At 35.5% G+C, this 24,938-nt stretch overlaps 1 protein-coding gene across 1 annotated transcript in view; it reads left to right on the plus strand.

The window, feature by feature from the left end:
• The window catches only part of LOC111625916 (vascular endothelial growth factor receptor 3-like), a 73,922-nt gene that overhangs the window by 3,482 nt on the left and 45,502 nt on the right, over positions 1 to 24,938 (plus strand). The window contains exons 3-5 of the mRNA XM_023369180.1: positions 13,275 to 13,446; positions 20,861 to 21,139; positions 23,713 to 23,858. Of these exons, the coding sequence (XP_023224948.1) occupies positions 13,275 to 13,446; positions 20,861 to 21,139; positions 23,713 to 23,858 (597 nt within the window). The remainder of the gene's footprint in view (positions 1 to 13,274; positions 13,447 to 20,860; positions 21,140 to 23,712; positions 23,859 to 24,938) is intronic.

Here is a 24,938-nt window from a genome sequence, read left to right on the forward strand (position 1 = left end):
TTGCTGGAAATAGTAAGGTGGTTTGATTATTTTAATTACATTCCAGTAAGTTATTTTATTTTAATAGTCGGTTAAGACAATAAACGAGCAGAAAATGTAAAATAGAGTAAAATTACAATTTCATTAATTAATAGACAACTTTATCACCAATAGAAAAGATCTGTAATCTGTAATGCAGAGATAGTGTAAAATTGTTTTAGTCAAGGTGCTTTAAATAATTTATGGTTTTGAAGGAAGCAGCTCTACTAGTGCTGCTTCACAGTTTGTAAATGCTATTTTGTATAAATCAATGCTAACTCATAATTGTAGCTAATAATATAAACATTGTAATATCAAAAGTAACAAATAACATACATAGTCTTCAGTCCAAAAAATTTTACAAGTATTCTGCCTCATGGCAACCATCTTGAATTTTGTCTACTGCACTAATTTAAAGTAGAAGTCACTAAATTGTTCTTTAATAAAGCCACTTTAAGCATTTTTACTGGGCAAAGCAATTAAAGTTCATTAAACTGTACAACTTTGGAAAAGATAACACTATCCCAGAGAATAGACACAGCTTGAATGAACAAACAAAAAGACTGGAACCCATGAGTCATATAATTGTAACCCAAGAAAATTTCAATCTGGTTTCATTTGTGGTTACAATATTTTGTTCTCATAAATATCAATCAGCACTTGTATTGAGAATCTCATCTTATAAATTGAGAGAGAGAGAGAGAGAAAATGAAACAACTTGTATCAAATTTACATATATTGAGTACCCATAAATCAGTGTCATACTATATTTACAATATTTTAAGATAAATCAACATTTTAATTTTAACTGAATTATAAAGATTGAAACAAACTGTAAAGAAAGAACAAATTGTCTTAGATTTGGAGGTTATAAAACTTATTTAGTTTGGCATTTTCATATCATCATGTTGCCCTCAAAAGTATTGTCCATGTTAGAATTAACTTGTTGAATTGAACTATTAACAAACAGAACAAATCATATATAATTCACAGTGAACTAAACATTTAACATAACATTTAATTGCAAATATTTTCAATCAACATAATAAGCTGAAAATGTTTGCATCATCATTTTATAACATTTTACATATATTAAACTTTTCCAATATATTGACTACTTTTACAAAATTCATATTTAATACATAATAACTTATTGATATGATATGATATAATAATATACTCACGGCTACTTTAGGTGGATTGAATTCAGTATGATAAACTCTTCCGCTTGAAAGATGTATATATCTTCCTTTCACTCTCTCTATGATAATGTCATCTGGAACATCCAGTTTAATAACGCAAGAAACCGGAAGAATTTCATCCAGATATTTTGCTTGTGGAACGGTACGAGGAAATCCTATTTATATATTTTTAATTAAGACGTTATTCAATTTCTATTTAGACTTAATTTTTAATTGAACTTTCAATAGAAAAGATATACTTCCCATCAAGTAATAAGCTAGGACTGTTACTCTTTATCAAAGAAGATATTTGTGAAGAAAATAATCTTATTGCTAAATCATCGGGAACTAATTTTCCTTTCTCGATAAACTTTTTTGCTTCGTTTCCGGCATCTACAAATATGACAAATTTCAATGATGTTATAATGATAAACAAGATAGGAACAAACTGTTTTTAATCTTTATTTTGATATTAGTGAAAATCTATTGACTAAAATAAATTTTCAAATTATATTTTAGTTAATTATCTATCTTTTCTATTTAAATCTATTCATTAGTAACTTTTTACCATTTAAATATAAATTTATTATTCAAAACAAATTTTAAATTATAACATCAGACTTTATCATTTAATAAATTAAAATAGTTGTTATTATTACATGAAATCCCTGTTAGATTGAACTCAGATAGTTCAAAATCCCATTAGTTTGTAACTGTACTTTTGTCCTGACTGGAAATATAGAGATTTACACATTAAGAAATTTGGTTACTTTGAAATACAGCTACTTAGAAATTTGAAGTGAAAATTCTGTCCAAACTGTGATATGTATATGTTAACTCTTTTGTTTAGATCAAAGTGCCTCCATGCTATAAGAGAACAATAGACCAAGAACGATTCTAATTTAGTCAAAAATGTGTTGCTTTTATACTAACACATTTTTGGGTGTCACCTAACCTTTTTTTTCCTCATCTCATAAAATATGACTGAGTTTTGGGATTGAAAGATTGGGCTACAAGTAGCAGAGTGAGATATTTGTAGGCTCTAGGCTACTACATTTGAGCAACTTACTACTTTTTGGGCCACTTTAAAAATAATTTGAGCTGCATTTAGAGAAATTCTGCTTTACTTTTTATAAAACCTACTGACAACCTGAGGTTCTTACTGGACATGTGCTGTTTATCTTCACATTTATATTATTATTATTATTATTATTAATTTTTAATTAACAAAAGTAGCATTCTGTACATGTATCCATATTTCATTTGCTTAATAAATTATTTCTATCAAAATTTGTTTCCAAATTTCTAGAAACAATTATCAATAAATTCCTCACCATGCACGGAAAGCTAGAACTTCTTTAAATCAGTTTTACAAAACCTTTTTACACATTTTCTAACAGTTTCTTGAGAGAACAAACTGGATTCCTCACCACTATCTTCCTTTTCTCAATGTCTTTGGATAATCCAGAACAAAAGTTAGATCTGGTTGGTTAGGACTAACAATCTGCATATTTTCCTATCTCACTTTATTTATTCTTGCAAAACATATAGAGTAGAGCGTCGTTTATCTGAAAGAATTCCAGTCAGCAAATTTAAATTTTCGCTAGTGCTGTGGTGTTGCAGTCTTTGGCTATATCTTGGGCTACTCCAATATTTTTTTTTGTTGATGTGTGTGTTTTAGCTGGCAGCATGGCACTTTTGTGTGGTGTTTTTCTGAGGACTGTGTGTCATGCTGAATCGAACGTTTTTGATACTAGATCAACTTATAAAGTATATATATTTTTTGGTTTTTATATTTTTCAATATATTTATTTCGTTTGTAAAAATAATTTTTAACGATACAATAGCCACGATTATTATTTTAAAAAGTTTACATTAGGCTTAACATCGACGAAAATTCAACGCGAAGCGACACGCAACGGAAAAAAATTTCAACATGGGATAGGTTAATATGTTTTTTCGTACATAATCGGTTATCCGAAAACAAGTTATCCGAACAACCCCAGTCCCCCAATTGATTCGGATAAACGACGCTCTACTGTATTTATAATTTCACTAACTCTTGATTGTGTGTGTAAGGGAATTAAGAGTGGAATAAATCCAAATTTCCTGTCGATTTATGCGTTTAATAATTGGGTTGTATTTGGTGACGATTTGTCGAGTACAAAAGTCCTTGACCTTGTTTTCATTTCCGCTAAATAGTGAGCATTCACAACTTTGTTGTGGGGCTCGTTGTATAGGAATGTCCAGTGAACATATAGAAAAATGGGCTGTTTTACAGAGAGTCAATTCTTGACGCTGTAACAGCATATAGGATTGTCTATCCATAGATAGAACGATTATAGGATATTTAGTCTGAACCTGAATAATACATATTCGGGAAAGAATCCATACAGTCAATTCCATTTAATGTTTAAGGAAAAGTGTTCTAAAAATAAATCTTTATATTTATGATATGATAATAGATGAATTTATGATTTTTTTTTCACTTGAAAGACTAACTTTAATCGGATTCTTAAAAGGCCTATTTTTTAATGTTTACTTCTTTATTCTCATCTTTCGTATTTCTTAGTTTTGTGTAGTTTTCTTTTTGTAAAAATGCTAATTGCAATCACGAGATTACTTTTTAGAAACTTCTTATATAAAATTTTTAAATTACTAAAATATATTATGTGGCGGTGGGGAGGAGAATATTGGAGTCCTTGAAGCGTGAAGGATAGGGGTGGGGTTACGTTCCTGATAAGTTTGCTTCGTCTTGGACAGCAGTTCCCATGGTGGAAAGGCAACTATGTCCAATAGGAAGGATAATAGTAGCTGCTGCTGTTCTATTCAAGCGTTGAGTCCGGGCAAAGGTCAGAGCGGCCCGGAGAGACGCTGGGTCTACCTCCATTTGGAAAGGTTGTGGAGGTGGAGAGTGGACCTCGGGTTCCCACCATTCATCTGAGCCGGTCATCTGTAAAGGAGCAGAAGATTAGGGTTAAATAGAGGTGATAGAAAGAAATTGGAATTATTATGCTCACCGAAGGAGTAGACGATATCTGCTGATAGCTCTAACGGAGGGTGGGACGGGGGTTTGTGGCTCCTAACAGAGGGATATGCGAGGATGTCCACTGAAGAGAGTGAGAGCCTGCTTTGAAAGCGATGAAATAATTAAATGTAGTGGAGGGGGAGGTGTAGTTAATAGGTGCATCTTTATTACAAAGGTCGGATTCTCGGTGGGGTGGGTTTTTTTAATACTCTTTCCGCCCTGTGGGCACTAAGAGGGCCTCTTATAGCAGGCCCATTATGGTTCGACCAGGCCCACAATGGGGCGACCGGGTGGTGAGAGACGGGGCCCGACATATCCGAACGGACCACCCCTGGAAAAATTCCTGGGGATTCCTTGACCCGTCCGGATTCGATCCCGGTGGGGTAGGGTGGTTTGTGACAGAGAAGGAATTGTTGATCATAACAGGATAAAATGGAGGCCCACATCTGGGGAGTTGGCTGATTCGTATGAACGCCAAGGAAGAGTAGGGAGGATCTCTGTAGGGTTAGGACCTGCGGATGGGTTTGGGCAATATGGGAAGGGAGATTTGAAAGTTTCCCTTCCCAAGCACAATCTGGGTCCTGAAAGGGACAAGATAAAGGCCGGAACGGACAATGTTGTTGATGTTCTTCTCTATTCTTCTCTTGTAGTAATTCCGGGCATCCATATTGTTTAAAAAGACTCCAGAAAATAATCCATATTGTCATTAAGACTCCCCTGTATATACACACGGGAGTCTTAATGATGATGAATTTGCTCCACGACCAAGCATCGGATGTATCCGAGGGTCTCCCGACAAGTGTGACACGTTGAGATCTGCGGCCGACAGACTGAGCAGACGATATGCCCATTGGTACACTGATAGACTGGAGCCTGTACCAGATTGTAGCAAATGCTCAAAAGTGCCGTCAGAGTTTCGTCCCGATCGGGGGAACCCATTGTACCTGAAAGGGAGAAGAGTATATGTAAGGAAATGCAAGTTAAGGGTATCTAATATTTCTCTTCTAAATCTACTAATATATAAAGTTTTATTATTTCCTATGAGGGAAAATTATAACCTATGAATACAAAAAAGGACTAAAATATATATATGTGGGTTTCTGTTAGTTCTTGAGGGCCCTTTAATAGGACTGAACAATTGTCTTTTGGCTTAGCCGGTCTGGGTTGCTTCGGGCTTCCCTTCTCGGGAAGTGTTCGGTTCGACCTTTCTCTCCCATATTGTCGAGAGAGATTTTCTTCAGGTTTTTCTTTCTGAGGTCGTGTCGGTTTGTGATACGAGCCCTCCTGCGTCGTAAATAATAGACAATACAAATGAGGCAAACAGTCAATATGGTAGCACCAAAACAACCCATAAGTATCTTCATTAAAGACGGAGAATAATAGGTTGAAGATGACTGTTGTCACCCGTAGCAGGTGGTTGAGGTCGTATTGGACGTCGGATTGGCTCGATCTGCTACTTTGATATCATAATCGGAGGCTATTTTTAGCATTTCTTGCGTTTGGGGCTCGAGGAGACGTTTCTGAAGCAGTTGCATCTCGGTTTGATTTAGGATTTGTTCGGTAGGTGGAACGACCAATTGTTGCGCAATCTCAAGTTGTAGAGTTGATTGTTGTTGAAAGTGCGATGTAAGTATGATCCCAGGCAAATAGCCTGTACTGTACATGCGTTCGGGAGATTAATCATTCCGGTGTTATTCAATTTATGGGTTGTGGATATAAAAGGAGATTTTTGATGTCGAGTGGGACATCTAGTAGTTAACGTGAGAGGATTAATAATGGAGTAAATCCAGGTTCCTTGTCGATCTATTCTCTTAAAGATTTTGCGACAATTTGTCGAGTCGAAAGGTCTTTGACCTTGTTTTCATTTCCGCTAAATAGCTAGTATTCACAACTCTGTTGTGGAGCCTGTTGTATGGGAACGTCCAAGGAGCATATAGAAAAGTGGGCGGTTTTACAGGTGGTCAATTCATGACGCTGTAATAACATATAGGATTGTCTATCCATAGATAGAACGATTATAGGATATTTAGTCTGAACCTGAATAAAGGTCTTTACAGGTAGGAAGGTAGGTAGGGAATTTTACTATTTCGTACATATCAAAGTATCCACTAGGGGTGATTAATGGAATCCTGGCGAAGATTCTCAATTTGCCAGGTAAAGCTACGGCAATGGTGGTGATCCACTGGTAGTATTTAAACAATGTATCCTGATTTATGGATTTCAATCATTGCGTAACTTTCCGGAAGTTGGGTTTGAATATCTCGGAGAGTACATAACATAATTTCATATAAAATAGGTTCTTAATCGGTCCTGTTCTAGAACATCAATCGCTTCTCGTAGTTCTACCAATTGGAGGTGTAGTTCTTGGATGGAAAATTCGACCGTTCGCAAAATTATCTCGAAAGCAAGGTTATAACGGTATAAATTCATTACTTCTTCAAAAGATTTTTGTCGTTTAAATAATACATAGATTTGATGTCGATTGTTCTTACTTATATTTAGGGTATCATTTAATAGAGTTGTTTGCGATCGTACTAAATGAATAATTCCCTCGTTACGCTGTTTAATTTTTGAGATCTCGGCATTTAAAGCTTCAACGCCTTCTGAGGTAGCAGTTCCGAAGAGGAATTTAAGAGCTTTTCCTCCTAGATCTATTAAACTTCTCCTTCTTTTGTGAGGTGTACTGAGGGTGACTAGTGCGGTAAGCTCCCGATATTCTCGTTGGTAATTAAGGAAAGAAGTTTTTATCAGCTCGAAGCCCCCCGTAGGGAGATTCCATTCAGCTTGCGTGGTGCTTGTTCCCGGGGGATGGTGCTCTTGTTGCTTAATCATGGTTTCCAAATAAAAAAGAGACTGCAAGACGAATTGAATTTGCCGTTCCAGGTGTTCGAAGGTGAGATCGTTAACTAAAGTCCAGTGACTTGCGGTCATTAGAAAATTTCCTTGGTGAATAAGAATGACTCCTTTAGTGAATTCCATTGGTCCCGGGGGAGGCTCCACTGCTGTACACCTGGTACTTAGGAGAATAACGCTAATTTGGAGATAAATCATCTCAACCTTGCTGACACGTCGTTTGGGTTTCGGATAATGTCGCTTGGGTTTTTGGGTTCGTCTCCTGGGTTAAGTTTCTTACCCCGGAACAGGGAAACACTTCTATTAACATGGAAGCCCTCTAGCATTTGGAGGACGGATTAGAAATAAGTTAGTTGGGTATAAAGTTTCGGGTACTACTTCTATTCTCAGAATGTATTAATTTGTTATCAATGTATGTCAGTAATTATTTAAAGGTTTAAGGGGAGGACGACCGACTATAGAGGCGGGAGAGATAAAGCGAGGTATGCGGCTATGGCTGGGCCGAGGCATAAGCCAGGGTTGGTCTGGAACTGGTCCTCGACTTCGAAGAACATGAGTAGTAGTCTCTTGTTCTGTTTCTGTTTCGGAAACTTCGCTTTCTGGCTTGGGTTCCTCACTCTCACTTTCGCTTTCCGGTTCTGTCCTTCCAGTAGCGGGGTGGGCATGGAAGCCAAAATAAATTCATCCCACGAGTCCGTATAAGAAACTTGTTGTGGTGCGGTCGTTGTTGGTGAGTCTTCTTCGGGGAGGCGTTAACGGTGATGGTTGATCGGCAGTTATGTCGGGTTTAAGATTAAATTCCTTTCTAGCGGTTGTCGGTTTAATTCTCCCTACCCTTCTCTTAGAATTCGCTGCGTTTAAAAATGCTATTACAGTTCGCGGGGAAATAGTCAATACTCAGCCCTTTAAATCGATAAGAAATCCTTTTTTTGTTGTCATATCCCTGCTGACAACAAATATGATATCCATTATCCACGGATAAGTAACGTTTATGTCCACTAAACAACATTCAAATGGGAATCGGATGTCCCCGATCTGAAAGGTAGGGTTAATGATGCCGTATGTTTGGATAAGATGACCTGTGGCGCTTCTTAGATTGGTTTCTTTGTTACTATCGACGTGTACTTTTTTTTCATAGTGTTAGCAAAAAGTTTTGATAAAAGTGACACTTTATCTTCAGTATCTATCTGTACTGTGGCGGGATTTCCTCCTATATAGCACTCAAAAGTAGCCTTACTCTGTGACGCTGTACTGTATATTTAGTAATACAGTATTATTAGAGATAGTTCCTCGATTCCGTTTCTGAAGAGCCTTATACGTTTGCCGATGTTGATATAGGCTATATATGAGCCTCGTTTCTGCTTAACGATAGGATAAGGGAACGTAGGGTTTCTTTTGAGGTCATATCGAGGTTGTCGGCCTGCGACACTTCGCACATTACCTCTCCATCTATTTCGATTTTCTTCCGTAGGTTGGGATCGGAATCGGACTCTATTTCGGTCATTTCCCATTTCGCGTCTTCTTGGGGAATCATTTCTCGGACGCGTAGAGCGATCATTATTGTTATTGTCACGTCGGACAGGCAAGTTCCGGTTCTGATTGTTTTGGGTGTGCGGTCGCTCGAATCGGCGATTGGGTATGGCCGGACGATATTCGTTTCGCCGGAAAGGTGGATTATTATAATTCCCACGATTATTTCGTCTTAATATAGGGCTTCTTGCATTATTTAAGGATGAGCCTCGTGTTAAACCGTCCATTCTAGCTTTAAGTTCCTTTATCGCGGTTGTCAGTTGCTCTAAATTGCCTCCACGAGGATGTGCGGTAAGATTTTCAATCCTTTCCTCACTAATCGCAGCTTTTAGAGCGTCATCAAACGTCTCTGGCTCTCGTGACATGACGCGTTGCCTAATTCGAATATCGATTCTGTTTAGGAATTGCGCTTTTAGCCGCTCGTCTAACTCTTTCCCCTGGATCCTCTGAATCATAAGTTTCAGCGGAATTTGCCCCAGGGTCTGGCGTAATCTCTATCTCTATAGCTACTGCTTGAAGCCGGGCAGCGTACGTTTGTACGTCCTCCTCTTTCCTTTGTACGCATGTATAGAATTTATTCAAGAGGAATGAAAAGGTTTCTCGTTCAAAACGGGTTATCATTATTCGTTTAAATTCATCAAACTCTTCTACCTCTTTAATCCGACGGTCTTTTCTTACAAAGTCCCGAGCTATACCGGTAAATTTTAACTTAGCTATCGCCAGCATTTCCGCCTTCGGCCAAGCCGCTACCTTCGTGACATCAGCCAATGAGTCAAAAAAGTATGTAACTCTGAGGCCTCCCGTTTCTCCAGAGAATACCGGCAATAAAGGAATTATTCCACCCAGACCTCCCAAGGTGATTGGGTTTGGATTAGGATTAGGGTTTGGATTGTCTGCCCCAGCCGTACTATGGGGATCGTCTTCCATTTTGTCTACCGATATCAAAATCTACTTCCTATAACGACTCTAACAATTGTCCTAATTTTAAAGTCCCTAATTCGAGTGGAATCGACCTTTCTACTCGAATATAGCCTTTTTCCGCCTTACAGATAGTTCGAAAAAGTCGAACCCCACTGCTGAAAAACCAATTTGTGGGTAGCCCCTGAGGTAGGTCGAAGTCGTACCTCTGTCGGGTCGTTTTACAGGTTGGTTAAGCCTGCCCACTGGTCAAAGGATGGCTTGTCTAATTTTTTTCTATCCCGAAGGGTCGGGATTCTTTTTGTCAGGTCGAGTGGAGGAGGTGAGAGGGGTCGTCGATAAGACGGTTGCAAATATTCGAGTAAAAGACACCATTTAACATATAAACAAAAATTTATTAAAGAACGAATACTGGGATACAACGGTTAACTTCGATTTTCTAATAACCTAGTCTGCTACCCTTCGACTGATTAGGGGGGGATCCGAGAGAGAGTTTACATAAAGTCGTTACCATACCTCTTCGATAATATAGACTGAGTACTCTTGGAAATGAAGCCTTCCGTTGTCGATATTATCGGGACCGGTTTCTTGGCCAGGCTACTGAGGCGAAGGGGTCACTCAGGATTCACTCGGTGAGGGACACTTCGAGGATGCGTGCTCGATAATAGTCGGCGATGACGGACGCTTGACTCCTCGACGACGATGACGGACCCCTTCTTCTTTCGTCACCCCTCTTTTATATCTCAAGTCACGTTATTTTTTTGCGCCAATCGCAAATTTTTGCGATAAGTTCCCTGTGCTTCATTCTCGAGTTCCGGAGAGAAAGGAAACGACTCCAGGGAAGGAAATGTGTTCATCCTTTTGTTATAAGATATCGACGAGATTTCGAAAGAGGGGGAAAATGGAGGGTTTCTTGTTTAATTTTATTCGGTCCGACCCTCACAATTACATGTTTCTAGTTAGATAACTAGTTCGGAAGTGGTATAAAAATTTTTTTCATCAATTTACAGTAACCAGACTTACACCCGGTCACAAAACACTTATTCGGCATGCTGTTGTTTCTTTTTCTTGTAGAAAAAATTACAAAAATGGTTGAAAATGGCAAATTTACGGATCGAAAAATCGGATTCGAACGGTAGGCTGCCACCTTGACCGCTCAGCCGTCCAGCCTAGTCGTGGTATCCTCTTCTTTTATGAATCTAAAGGTTATTTTTAGCTATTGGATTTTAATCCAAATATACTTGCCGTTAGTCTAACACATTCAAACATTTCGCTTCTCAGTCCATCTTAATACTGATTATTTACGCTAGATCTCAAGAAGGCAAGACTTTCGTCTTGACTTGTTCTCTAATATTTTAGAAACTTGGTTTCCGATGTTCGATGGAGTTGTCATTATGGGGGACGTCGGTTACGAAATTGACACTTTTTTAATACTGTATAGCGTCACTACATATTTACGATGTGAGGAGATCAAAGGATCTAAAAGTTGACACTCATGGCAGACTGTTTTTACAATGGTTAATTGAACACGACCTTATTCTTCTCAATGGGCAAATCAGAGATTATCCTGGTGAATTGACTTATCTTTTGAGTATTGGTAGTTCGATTATCGATTTTATGATTGTTTCTCAAAGCATATGTCACATAATAGAATCTTTGAAAGTTGAAAATCTGCCGCTATCGATCACTTCCCTGTGACCTTGTATTTGTCTGGTAGTTCTGGAATGCCTTTTGGACGGGAAGATTAGTTTTTCGAGTGATTTGTTTGAAATGAGTTCAAGGAACGAGCATTTGCCGATGCTGTTAGGTCATGTTTTCAGAGTAGGAGATTTGCTAATGAATTGGTAGATGATTTTTATAACGTAGTAATCGCCGATTTGTGCTCCTTGGCAGGAAACTTTGGCATTTTAAAAGGAGTTAGTGTTAATAATGTCCATTGTTCTCCCTGGTTTGAATATAATTAGAATTAAAAGAAAATTATAATTAAATATAGCTTTGTAAAGAAACGTACATAAAATAACATAAAATCTTCTTTACTTTTTAAATCTTAAAGCAATCCACTTAGTCAAATAGCTCCCTACCAGTGACTAATGGATGGAATTATTGAAAGCATTATACGATACAGTATTTTGGCGTGTTGCATCCACCAGCTAAACTGGGTGAGGTTGGTGCTCTGTAAAGCGCCATGCGCGAATGCGTGTAATCTGGCTGCTTTACACTATTCAAATATTTTCGCCGTGGAAGCTGTCCCGTATTCGACAATTCCCGTATTGACGTATCGAATGTCCCGTATTGACGGTGCTTCCATTGGGAATATGCATATATGAATATATATTCGAATATCAATAGCAATCTTATCGTTGTTTTTCACGTGTATAGAAATTTGTAATAAAATACATAATGCGGTTATAATACAATATTAATTTTAATTAATTCAAAGTACTGTACGTTAAAATATGAAAATAATCGCACAATGTATATTTATATTTTAGAAAATACAAGGGAAAATGCAATGCCGTCCATGGAAGCTGTAAAAGCGGTGCTTCCACAGCTTCTACGGACGGCACGCCATTGATACAAGGTTTATTTCTAGGGCTAGATGCAAGGTTTGTTACTAGTTTAGGAAAGGGAAGGGAAATTGGAAAGGGGTTTTTCACAGGATGATGCCCTTAGCCATTTGCTGTTTGTCTGTTATGTAAATATCATAGTGCAAACTTTTAATGACTTAAGAGACGATACCATTACCTTGGGTGGCTTTGACATCATCATCAATTTGCAGATGATACAGCATTGTCAAAAACATTGGTCTACTTTCAGAGAAATATCGCAGCTTAATATCATAATATTCATCTTCTTTGGATCTAAAGATTAATTTCCATAAATCCAAGATTATGATTTTCAGACGGAGGACGGCTAAGAAAAACGGATAGGTTTTTCATCAACGGTAAAGAGATTAGCATAGTAAACGAAGTGGTATACCTGGGCATGCATTTAACAGTATCAGATTCCTTTGCTAATTATGTTTCCTTTGTCAAGGGTAAAGCTCTCTCCACTTAACAGGACCCAATCTATCCTATGCCCAATACAAAGCTCTCGACGCCATACATAGAATGTGTCTTTATTAATAAAAAGCAGTCTTAAAAATTTTACTTTTATTAATAAAAATAACATTAATTTTATGGGGATAGGAACTACTACAGGCTCCTAAGTTTTTTCTGGACCTAAGGGAAAACTCCCCAGCTCTCCTCTTGTCAACCGCCTGCATTCATACAAGCAGGCTAGATTGGCTATTTTACAAATTTCCAAAAGAAAAATATCATAAATCAGTACATGTCAATAGGATATTATACATATATATGAAATCTCTATACAGAGTACCACCCTCCAAAAAATTCCTAGACTTTTTCGACCCATCTAGATTTGATCCCAAGTTCCAAGTCCCTTAATCACTTGACCATCCAGCTATTGATTTGATTTGGCTACATAGAATTTTCTAGAAAGGAGGAATCTATTTTCATTGCCAAAAAAAAAAATTATAATTCTGATTCTATCAGAATCAGAATTATAATTTTTCTGATGACAAATAATGTCATTTTTCTTAATAAATAATTTTCCTAAAATAAATCAGGCTTGTTTATTTTGTTATCAGTATTTTATACTGAAATCATTTAGTTTCCTAGAATAATTATGATCATAATTAAGTCCATGGAATTATCTGACAATTCACTAATTTAATTTTTTTACAGGAAAACTTAACTTTACCAACAATACATTCAGAACGTGAATCGAGTAGATATATTAGCAGATTAATGATCGATCATATTCAGATTGACGACAGAGGAGAATATATATGCTACTACAGTGATAAAAACTATAAAGAGAATACTAATTCAGCTTCAGTGAAAGTTTTTGTTAATGGTAAGTACTCTAAAAAAGATTAATGTGGAAAGTGAAAATTCTAAAATTACATTTTGCACAGAGACAATACCTTAGCTGATGAAGTTTTAACTAAGTAATAATTATTTCCATTTGTACTTTTCATTTTTTATGAATTTGTATATTATAGGATGGGTGGCGGCGAACCTATGGCATGCATGCCCAAAGTGCCATGTAAGGAAAAATCATCTGACATGTGTATCGTACAATTTCGATTTATCATCTGTATTTTTCAATCATCCTTTTGGTTTATCGCCAGATCATTTTTTCAATCAGCTTCTTTATTTTAATTAAAGCATATTTGTTTAATTTCTTTAAATATCATTATTCAAAGTTCAAAACTTTGGCACACAAACAACTTTAAAGCTAAGTTTGCTTACTAAATGGCATGAGAGCTCAAAAAGGTTCGCCACCCATTATAGGACTAAATGTAAACATTATCAAATGAAAGGATCAATGATGTGAAGGTCGCCGAATTGGAGATATTCAAATATCAAGATTTATCGTATGTGGGGTGAAGGAAAAGTGAGGCAGACAGCTGCAGTGACAAATAAACCCGTTTATTTATGCTAAGTGCGTCTCGTCCACTGTAGGAGCTGGACCGTAGCACGTTCACGGCGTCAATAGATAAACGTTTAGGCAGTTGCTGGGCGTTACGAGTCACGGGTGACTCGTAGTCTATTTTAATACAGGGCGGCATGAGTCACCCGTGCCTCGTACTATTAAATTAATATATTTTATTTCACCTAATAAAATAATATCGATATATCAAGTATGATGTCTGTAGAATTATGTTATCAAAACATATGCGCCCCCCACGAAAAAACAAGCAATTATGTCTGTAGCCCTAACTAGACATATCCATACGAGTCACATGTGCCTCGTAACGCCGTGAACGTGGTAGAGTTGATGGCCCCGGAGCGGTCAATCGAGATTAGGGTTTCTCATTTCCCGGTCTTTTGCTTGTCCCGGGATTCCAAGATAAAAGTGAACTGTATCCCGGGAAATCCCGGGATAGAATTAATTATTTTTAAGGTATACAAAATATCTTGAAATTAAATGATATAATTATTTTTCATTTTTTAAAGTAATTTTAAAGTTCTATATCATCCAAAATCATATTAATAATGCTGTGTAAGATATATAATAAAAATTACCTTTGAATTACGTATAAATTTTCACAAATAGAAAAAATTTATTAAAGTTTGCTGGAAACTGCATACAACAACAAAAACAACAACAACGCTTTGAATTGAGTTAAAAATTAAAAAGAATGAACTTAGATCAAACTTATAACTTAGAAGGTAATTTTCGTTTTTTAAATAAAATATAATACAAAATATTGTAAACTTTTATAAGTTTTAAAAAGCAAAGATGATCAATACTCCGATCACTCACTCTAATTCTTATTTTAGTAATGAAAAGTCTTGCTACCGAGAATGCCCTTTCCGATTCAATTGATGTGATTGGAATCGTGTTTAATGCATTTAAGAGAAGACAGATATTGTGTGTTTTTTCACCTGTAGCCTGGAAGATTTCGAGTTCGTTTTCGAGATTGTAATACTTCTTTTGCTCTCTAGTATTTTTTATTTGTCTACCTCGGCTGCTTTAATAGCGGCATCAAGCTTATAACTCAATAATTCGGCAATTCGTTTGGCTTTAATAATCAGGTTTATGAAGAAAAACTTCATACTTGCAGACTTCATATTCGTTTGTATCCTTGCCCAATTTGCACAACCTGGCATTACGCATTTATTGAAGCTACTGGGCATGGTTAAAAATTAAGACAGCGTAAGCACAATTATTCCATATATTACAGGTTCTGACAAGTAAAGAATTTTCAGAGTCCTGCCACAAATAAGCTACGTATTGATTATTGACCATTTGTGACATGACATAACGAGCAAAAATTAAAAAAAAACTAATAGGTAGGTTTAAAATTAATAAATATAACGGTATTCTGACAGTGAATGAGATAATTATGCTTTCTATTTGCAAAATTTCTCAACCTTAACACAAAATAAGAAAAAAGAAAGTGAATTTTTAAGAAATTTGCAGGATTTCCCGGGATAAGAAAAATTTCCGGGTTAAAAAAACAACCGGGATTCCGGAATCCCGTTTGAGAAACACTAGTCGAGATGCTTCTATGGGTGTTGGGAAGTTTGGTGATGAAGTGTTTGAAGGTAGAACAATGAAGACAAGGCAGATAACTTCACAAAGGAGGCAGAGCTGGGAAAAGTCTATCTTTGTACTGGAGATCGAGGCTTTTAAAGGATTCTTCCCCGGATCAGTAGCTTTCCATTGGTCGGTTTCTTGTATCCAGGTGGATAACAGACCATTTCGGGCTACAAAGAATCGAATTCGACACTGCGTTTTAATCCGATCAAGGGAAATTAATAGCACTTTGAAATTCCTGCTTGTATCTAACTGCTTGTTTCGAATTCTTGTCTGACACATAATCTTCTTCACTATATCTCCTTTTAAGGTTATTTTAAGACTTATTTTTTTCTTTCTCTCGATTAATAATTTTATTACAGTATATCTCGGCAGATAAGACTAGTGTTACCATCCGTCTGGTTTTCGCCCGGACAGTCCGGGAATTGACTCACTATCCGGTGAACTATTAATTTTGTCCGGGAATTTTGTAGAAATAGTGAAACTATTACGAAACAAAGTTCTTGCAAACATTTTTATAAATTACACTATTTTAACATCGAAAGAACTCACACTCACTGAAACTCATCTGCAATTCTGCCATGTTAGCCTGTTTATCAGTGGCGTGTCGTGACATTTGATGATAGGGAAGCTGTGTTTCTGTAAGAAGCCGACATCCAGGGGCAATCAGTCAATTGCGCGTCAGTGACGGTCTAGGGTCCATTCGTATCGTTTATTCGATAAGCCAGTAAAAACCGTAGACTTCTCTAAATGCATTTTTAATATCACAATTACATTCCGAATCGCTAGCCACGATATAAGGGCTACAATTAAAAATAAAATAATAAAAACTTACTTCGTGAAATAAAATATGTGGTGGATGTACCGGTACATACCTGGTACAAAATATTCTTCAATTGTATGAATATACTTTTAAAGAAAATTATAATTAAATATAGCTTTGTAAAGAAACGTACGTAAAAACATAAAATATTCTATACTTTTTAAATCTTAAAACAGTGCACTTAGTCAAATAGCTCCCTACGAGTGGCTAATGGATGGAATCGAAGACGGTTGCAGAGTGTGCATACAAGCGGAATGCCAAATCCCCAGGGTGCCGATACCGGTCAATGTCAAATACCTCTTTTGTCGCATAACTAGTAATCTCAAAGGAGGCGACAGGGCTGTTGTAGATTTTAAACTTTTCTCACCATAGCTGTAAAAATCTAAATATGTTAAACTTAATAGTCATTTGTTTTCTAGACCGTTTTAGGACCAAGTGTCCTCAGAAATTTCCAAAATTTACAACTTTTCGGTCACTCCCGTTGAACTGAAAAATTTCTGTCTTTATTACATTAATGATACGAAGAAATCAGTAACCACTGTACTCTGTTAGAGATTGGTTCGGTTAAGCTTGTTTAATTTAAGTAAAATTCAGCTCTCATCAGGATTTTATGTCCCCAATTCCCTAATCGCTTAATTATTTAACTACTACTAAAGTAGAAATAAGTCGAAACCAGTTACTTTGTATTCGAATATTTGTAGTCTTGGTAAAAAAGTGGAAAGACAAATTTTTATGACAACGGATACATAAATCGTAAATTTAAGGAAACTAAATTCTAGAGCTTTTTCTGTACCTCGTGCATCTCTCTCATTCATTAAATTTAGCTATAAATGATGCTACCAAAATAACAGTTAATTTTTTAACATCGTACAAGAATTGTACACGTTTTTTTCTACATCCCCTTAAACCAGTGATATTACGATTTCGTATATCCCATCTTTAACATTGAAATCCGTGAGTAATATAAAATCGGAGAGCGGAATAAAAATATCAAATATTTTAGTGGATTTTTTTAAACTCCTGTCAACTATACAGAACTATCATAAAAACATACCAGTAAATTCTTATCGGTTGGGTTAAGCTATAAATCTACTCGTGATTCGCATAATCGGGCGAGGGAAGCCAAATATCTAGCGGGCAGGCGGCTAACAGCCCAGAACTGGTCCTGGATAGAATTGGATGCGGTATACGTTTAGCATCCACCCGAGGTCATAGGCTTCCACCGGTTAAACCGGGTGAGGTTGGTGCTCTGTAAAGCGCATTCGCGAATCCGGCTGTTTGGATCTGACTGCAGCGCTTCCACTCCGCCACTAATATTCGAATATACAATAGCAATCTTATCTTTTTTTCCACGTATAGTATATAATTTTGTAATAAGATACATAATGCGGTAATAATAAAATATTGTGCGATTATTTTCATATAATTAAAATTAATATGTATTTATTTTTTAGAAAATACAAGGGAAGCGGCGCATCCATCGCTTCCAGTGATGGCACGCCACTGCTGTTTATGCGGACGTGTGGCATGCAACCTGTCACCCTCCTTTTTTTGTTACCTTGTACGATCATACTCATGTATCTAATAGAATTAAGTTATCTGTATCTGTTCTTTCATAATTTAGGTTACTTACGTTACTCCTACGCAAGTCCCTAGTCCCTAACTGTAACGGATTTAGAACCGACATGCACATTATTCTTTGCATTGTAAAATGACATTGCGCATGCGTCAGGAACTTCTGTTCAAACAAACCTGACCTTCCGTCCGGTCAGAGATTTTGAAAAGGTGGCAACACTAGATAAGACGATAGTGGAATCATAAAAAAGGCCCCGAAAATCCGGGTTCGTCTTATAGGACACATACAAAAAAAATTATATTGAACTTTATATAAATTAAAACCATTAACCGTAATTATTTACTAGTAGAGAGTAGGGTATGTATAAAAAATAGAATAGAATAGTCCATACGACGTTTTTGTGAATAGTCAAGATCATTACCCGAATGCCCGAATCAGTGTGAATGTTTGCAACAATCGCAAGGCAGTGCTGCCAGATGCAAGAAAATAAAATTTGATGTTTTTTCAAAAAAATTACGAATAGGACATGATTCAGTATACTCTAGACAGTGTTATTATCCAGATGATGATCGCTGATCTAATTCATAGGCCGTTGATTGTTTGGGGGTCGTCTTATAGGACAGATTTATGCTAAAACTATAAAACTTCGACGAAAATTTATACCTCGTCTTATCTGCCGAGATATACGGTATTTCCCGATTTAATTTAAGTTTTTCTTCCAGCTTTTACGAGTGTTAGAATCAAAGCCCGATCCCTTGATTTGACACTTTTGCTACATTTTTAACACGTGAGCATGAGTGTTGTTGGGGCCTCACAATGAAAACGTGGCACAAATGATTATTTTTGAAAAATAAATAACTGTCATCAATTGTGGAGGAGATAAATGACATTGAAGAAAATTTTAATGAAAGTAATAGATTTTTACTTGTTTCAATGTTGAGAAAAAACAAATATGAATAGTGTGAGGCAGAGCCAGCCCTACCATAGGGCGAAAGGAGCAGCCGCTCCAGGCGCTTTGTCTTAGGGGGCGTTTCAGTGGTAAAGAAAATTAAAGGGTATAAATTTGGGGCAACCAAGGGCAGTGGCGTAGCGAGGGGATCCAAGGGGGTCCCCTCGCTACGCCACTGCCTAAGGGGATCCCGGTTGGATCCCCCGAGGGGATCCAACCGGGCGCCACTCGCAGAGGGGCGCCCAAATGTCTCCAAGACAAACTATATGTGTTTCTGGAGGGGGGCGCCAATAAAGTGTCGTGCCCCGAGTGCCAGTTATGTTCGCTACGCTACTGACCAAAGGGGCGCCATAATAGGATCTCGCTCCATCCTAAAACTTGCCTCGGGCCGGCACTGGTGTGAGGTTCTAGAATGGGTTGAAACTAAAATTTAATTTCAAATTAATTGAAAGTGAAGACGCTATTGTCGAGTTATACCAAAGGTCATGTAAGGTGTGTAAGAGAGGAAAAAATTGTAGTTTTCAAAACAAACTTGATGCAAAGATGAATGATGTAACGGATCAGACAGCGGAAAGGTAGAACTCTGACACAAGTGCTCATAAACAGTCGATCTAGATTAAAAATTCGGAAAACAGGAACGATTCAACGGATATAAAAACATCACGTGCGATCATTAAAGTTCCAAAATGACAGAAAGTAAAAACAACGGACTAAATTATAAGTGCAAGACTGATAGTTCTATCAATCTCCAATCAGAGTTGATGAATAGGTGTCGAATAGATGCCTCAAATCGGACCTTTCTCGTGACTTGATCAAGTCTCGGTTTTAACCCAGAGACAAAAAGGAGACTAATCGTGAAGCAAGGAAGGGGATACAGGACCAATCAAAAGGTGAGATTTGAGGGGAAAATCCTATAAAATCCCTGAATCTCAAGATCAATGGGCAGTTCTCCTCAAAATTTCAGGGCAATTAATCCGTGTTGTACCCTCTGGATTACTCCTACTCATTCTGACATCACATTGACGGAATTGGACTTTTCTTCATTCACGGACTGTGCCAGGCTCTTGAACAGTTTTCCTGTGGATGGTGAACTTAGTCACCCAATCAACACACGTGTAAACTTACTATTTACTATAATAAATGGGTTTTTGTAAAACACTTGTTATCTCTGTCTCCGCAATAATGATAATAATAAAATTGATTGTACTTATTTTATGTAAGGGGAACTTAAGCTGTACAAGTTATATGAATAGTAAATAATATATTATTATGCAATTAATTTTTCATATTATTATTTGATATATATTTTTTATTATAATAAAGTTTGCAATGTATTTATATTACTTTAAGTAATCTTATAAGTAAAAAGAATCTTTTTACTCTAATAACATACAAAAAAATTAATTCAAAATTAGATGGATAATAAATATGCAATATACTGTATATGTAATAGGTAAGCAACTATATACAAATATTTTTTCTTTTAGTAACAATAATATATTTTTAAGTAACGTTAAAATTTGTCATTAGTAATATATTCAAATTAAACATTCTTTTATTTGTACTACTATTCCCCGAACTCCTTAGATATAGCTAACAGTATTTGATTGTTACAGGTGATTACATTTTGAATTAAACAATTTGTTTATATCTTTTATATATACATATATATTTTTAAATAAATGAATTATTTTTATACTTTCTAGATCCAGATAATTTGTTGATANATTGATATTTTTAAATAAATGAATTGCTAAAATCAAAAATAGTTGATGTGCACAAAAATATAGTAGAAGTTAATTAAATTCTTGTGTTCTGATGATTTAATTATATATATATTTTTAAATAAATGAATTATTTTTATACTTTCTAGATCCAGATAATTTGTTGATACCTCAAAAAGTCTTCTATTTGTCTTGGTGTCCTAATAAATCTATAGTTGTACCTTGTATGCCAACAAATTCAATGGTCAATATTACATTATGGGCAAATGGACAGGAAAATGGAATTATGATTCATATTGATAACATCACTCATTTCAATCCTTTTGAAGGTTTTGTTATATCAATTGGTTTAATGATCACCACTATTGAATGTATTGGAGAATTAAATAATGTTATATCAGAACCACAAATATTTACAATTCATCATAGTAAGTAACAGTTAAATTACATTTATAGTTATTGTATCAAATTTGCTTTGAAATATATTTGTTTCAGATAATTCTTATTTACTGATCAGGCCAGTCTGTTGAATGCTTTTTTTAAATTTAATTTAATTTTTATAAATTCAAAGCAAAGAATTAGTTCCTTATAGTTAGTTTCCACATAATCTAACATTTTAAAAAATAACTTGAGCTTCTAACAATAATAAAAATCTATTATAAGATAAAAAGAAAGTAAAATAACAGTATTTGATAAAATTATAAAATGAAATCAATCAATAAGCAAAATTTCATATTTTATTAAATCAAAAAATGGATATGCAACAGATGATAGTGGGACAGAATATATTCCAAAGTTAATTGTTATGTGAGAAATACACTAGTCTGTCCTTGACACAAATAAGTACAGTATTACAAAATTGTGATACAATGTTGCTCCGTCTTTTAACTTGATAATTGCATTGAAATATGCTGGGAGAGTTTCCACAAGATGTTGATACTACTTTGGAGATATAGCAACGCATATTGCCTCAATTACAAACTATAATTCCTCAAGATTAGTAGGAAGAAGATCTTTCTTCAGAATAGTTCTTCCAACAGCATCTCAGAGATGTCAAGTTTAACTCAGGAGACCTAAGAGGCTAGAAAATGATACTGAAGTCTATAGAATGCTCATCCAGCCATATCTGAATGCTCTGTGCTCTGTGTGCCATCAGAGAGCTGTTTCCAGTCAATATTGTACTAAAACACAAGAGGACTAGCATCTGCCCAACTAAAGATACCTCACACCAAACTCATTCCCATCAGCTTCACATTTCCCATCTTGCATGAAAGATCCATAGCTTAGTGAGGTTTTTTCCAAATGCACACCACTCAACAACATAAAACAGATGAAAGCTGAACTTATCTAACTAGACAACTCTGCCATTGAACACTAGTGCAGTGTTCTCTAGCCCAGATAGTAGTGTTACCACCCAACCAGTTTACACCCAGACAGTCTGGGAATTGTCTCATTGTCTGGGTGAACTATTAATTTTGTCCAAGAATATCATGCGCAACCTGTCAATGTTTTTTTTTTTGCTCGTACGATTCGTATTGGTACACGTCTCCAATATCCAATAGAGCTAAGTCATCTGTAGTTTTTTTTTTTTTAGTTTAGTTACTTACGCTACTCCTACCCAAGTCTCCCTAGTCCCTAACTGTAACTGATTTAGAACCGGCATGCCCTGCACGTTATTCTTCACATTGCAAAATGACATTGCGCATGCATCACGAACTTCTGTTTGAACAAACCTCACCTGCTGTCTGGGTCAGCAATTTTGAAAAGGTGGCAACACTACCAAATAGCCTTATGGCACAGTGACTAGCTATTAACAAGGACACACGAGTTGAATGACAACTGCCCTATATGAGTACAATGCATTGAATGATGGCCAAAGATGAACCAGTATTAAAACTGGCTATGATCTGGGGTAACGTGGTCTGACAATTATTGATTCCAATTTGTGACAGCCAACTAAGGCCTTGAACATCAATGTAGGGATGTAGGGTTTTTGTCCACAGGAATAATGTGGATTTTTTGTTAGATGCTAGGTAGTCATTGTAAATACTTGATACAATTACACAGGAAAATCCAAATGTAGCAGTCACCTCAGAGATAGAATGGCCTATCCATCTTACATCTACATCCACAACCAATCACTTATATTTTTATTTACCTATGTTTATCAGGAACAGTTTCCTGTTTATGCTATGGGTATTTATTTTCTTATGTTTTCATGTCAATGACAGATGAGGTTTTAATTAACCAAAGGGAATTACAAAGGAAAATATGCTCAATAACATTTATATGTAAGGTAACAACTGCTATTTTACAACTGGTTATTATTAGACAAAAATAAACATTGCAAAAACCTAACATATAGTTTATGGCTATTTTATAGCAGGTGGCCTTGTAATGTAGCCATAAACTATCATGATGTTGACTCCTTTCCTACTGCCTGAAAGTCTTTCTACAAAATATAAAACCCCCTCCTCTCTTCTTACACCATACACCCCTTCCCCCACACACATATTGGGCAATCCCCTGTGTCTTCTCAGCAGTTTGTTGCCTGACAATACCTGTTTAACACCAGTAAAAATGTTCGCACTTTGTGTATAATTTTCTCGCTGGTTTGTTAGTTTTTGCAGTGTTTATTTTTGTCATATGTACAGTATTTTCTTAATAAAGAAGTTATTTTTGCAATTCTCAATTTATTTTCTTTTTTCTTCTTATTTATATTTATATTTTTTACTATTATCACATTTTTATTGAAATACAAATTATAGATAAAACTAACCTTTCCATTAAAAATGTTGCTTTGATAATTTTTAGATTAAAGTAGCATAAGAAAATTTTATTGTTTTCTTATTGGATCAGTATTAATAAATAAAATGCTAAGTGTTGTTTGAATTTTCTATCAACTAAGAATTAGTTTGTTTTAATTGTAAAATTGTTCGAGAATAAAAATAATGTGCTTTTTTGGAATTTTTCATGATAATTCTTCTTTATCTGTGTTCAGGTGTTCCTGGTATTATTCCTCATATAAGTATATCATCAGAACCAGATCGATATGCATTAATAAATGGAAATTTAACTCTGACTTGTTCAGTAAATACACCTGATATCATATATCGGCCAGAATGGGAAAACATCAGGAATGAAACAGTTGAGTAATTTATAAAATTTTATAATTCTAAATGTGTTTCTTGAAGATTTGAATAACTCAGAACAAATTAAATCAAAACCTTTTCCTTATGATTTAATACATATAATAATAATAATAATAATAAATAAAAGCTTCTCTTAAAAACTTATTTGCTATGATATTTGGTAACTATTCTTTTATATTCTTTAGAGCAGTTTTACTTCCATTACTGTCTGTATTGCAAAAGTTAAAAGAATATTTGACTAAATGAATTAACTATATTGAAGATGCCAATGAAGAAGATCAAATATTGATAATTCTTCAAGATTAGGTAGTTAATGAAAATATCAAAAATGGCTACATGATTAATCAAAAATATTGGCTCATTCCATATAAAAATTATCAATGTAAAGATTCATACTTTTGATGAAACTCAAAAATTAAGAAGAAAGATAATATAATAATATTAGGATAATGTAATAAAAAATAAAAAAGATAAGGCAATGGCAATACAGAAACCTTATTTCATTATTATTTCATATTATATTATATAATATTTTTCTCATTTAGATGTGATTAATCACAATTATAATTTCATTAGTAAGATAAATTATGATAATATATCCATCACATGCCTTCTGTGAGAATACAAATTTCTTAAAATATTAGTATTGAATCAAATGTGGTCTCAAATTTCATTTGCACAGTTTAAATAATTTAAAGTTTTATAGAGAATAAATATATGGGTATATAGTTCCAGTTGGCTAGAAAAGAACAGAAACTTTCTTCTTTGAACTTACATTTATCATCAAAAAAGTCTCTTTGACAAGGATTTGCAAGCATGGTTGTTGGCAGCTTTTTGTTGCTGCTGAATTGTTCCTCTCAAAAAACTTCTTGAAGTGCAAAAACAGGTGGAAGACAGAATTTATACAGTGGGTGTTCAAAAATTTTCCACTTGAGTTATTTCAGTGATTTTTGTACGTTGCGAGAAGAATGTGGCCATTGCATTATTATGAAGCAGCCACTCTAGAGCTTAATGGACACTGTCTTTTGTTTTGAATAGTCTGCCATAATTTTTCAGGGTCTCACACTAACTTTTG

Source organism: Centruroides sculpturatus, unplaced genomic scaffold (assembly GCF_000671375.1).
Source record: "Centruroides sculpturatus isolate CEXI.00-Female unplaced genomic scaffold, Cexi_2.0 scaffold452, whole genome shotgun sequence".
Taxonomy (NCBI): Eukaryota; Metazoa; Arthropoda; class Arachnida; order Scorpiones; family Buthidae; genus Centruroides; species Centruroides sculpturatus.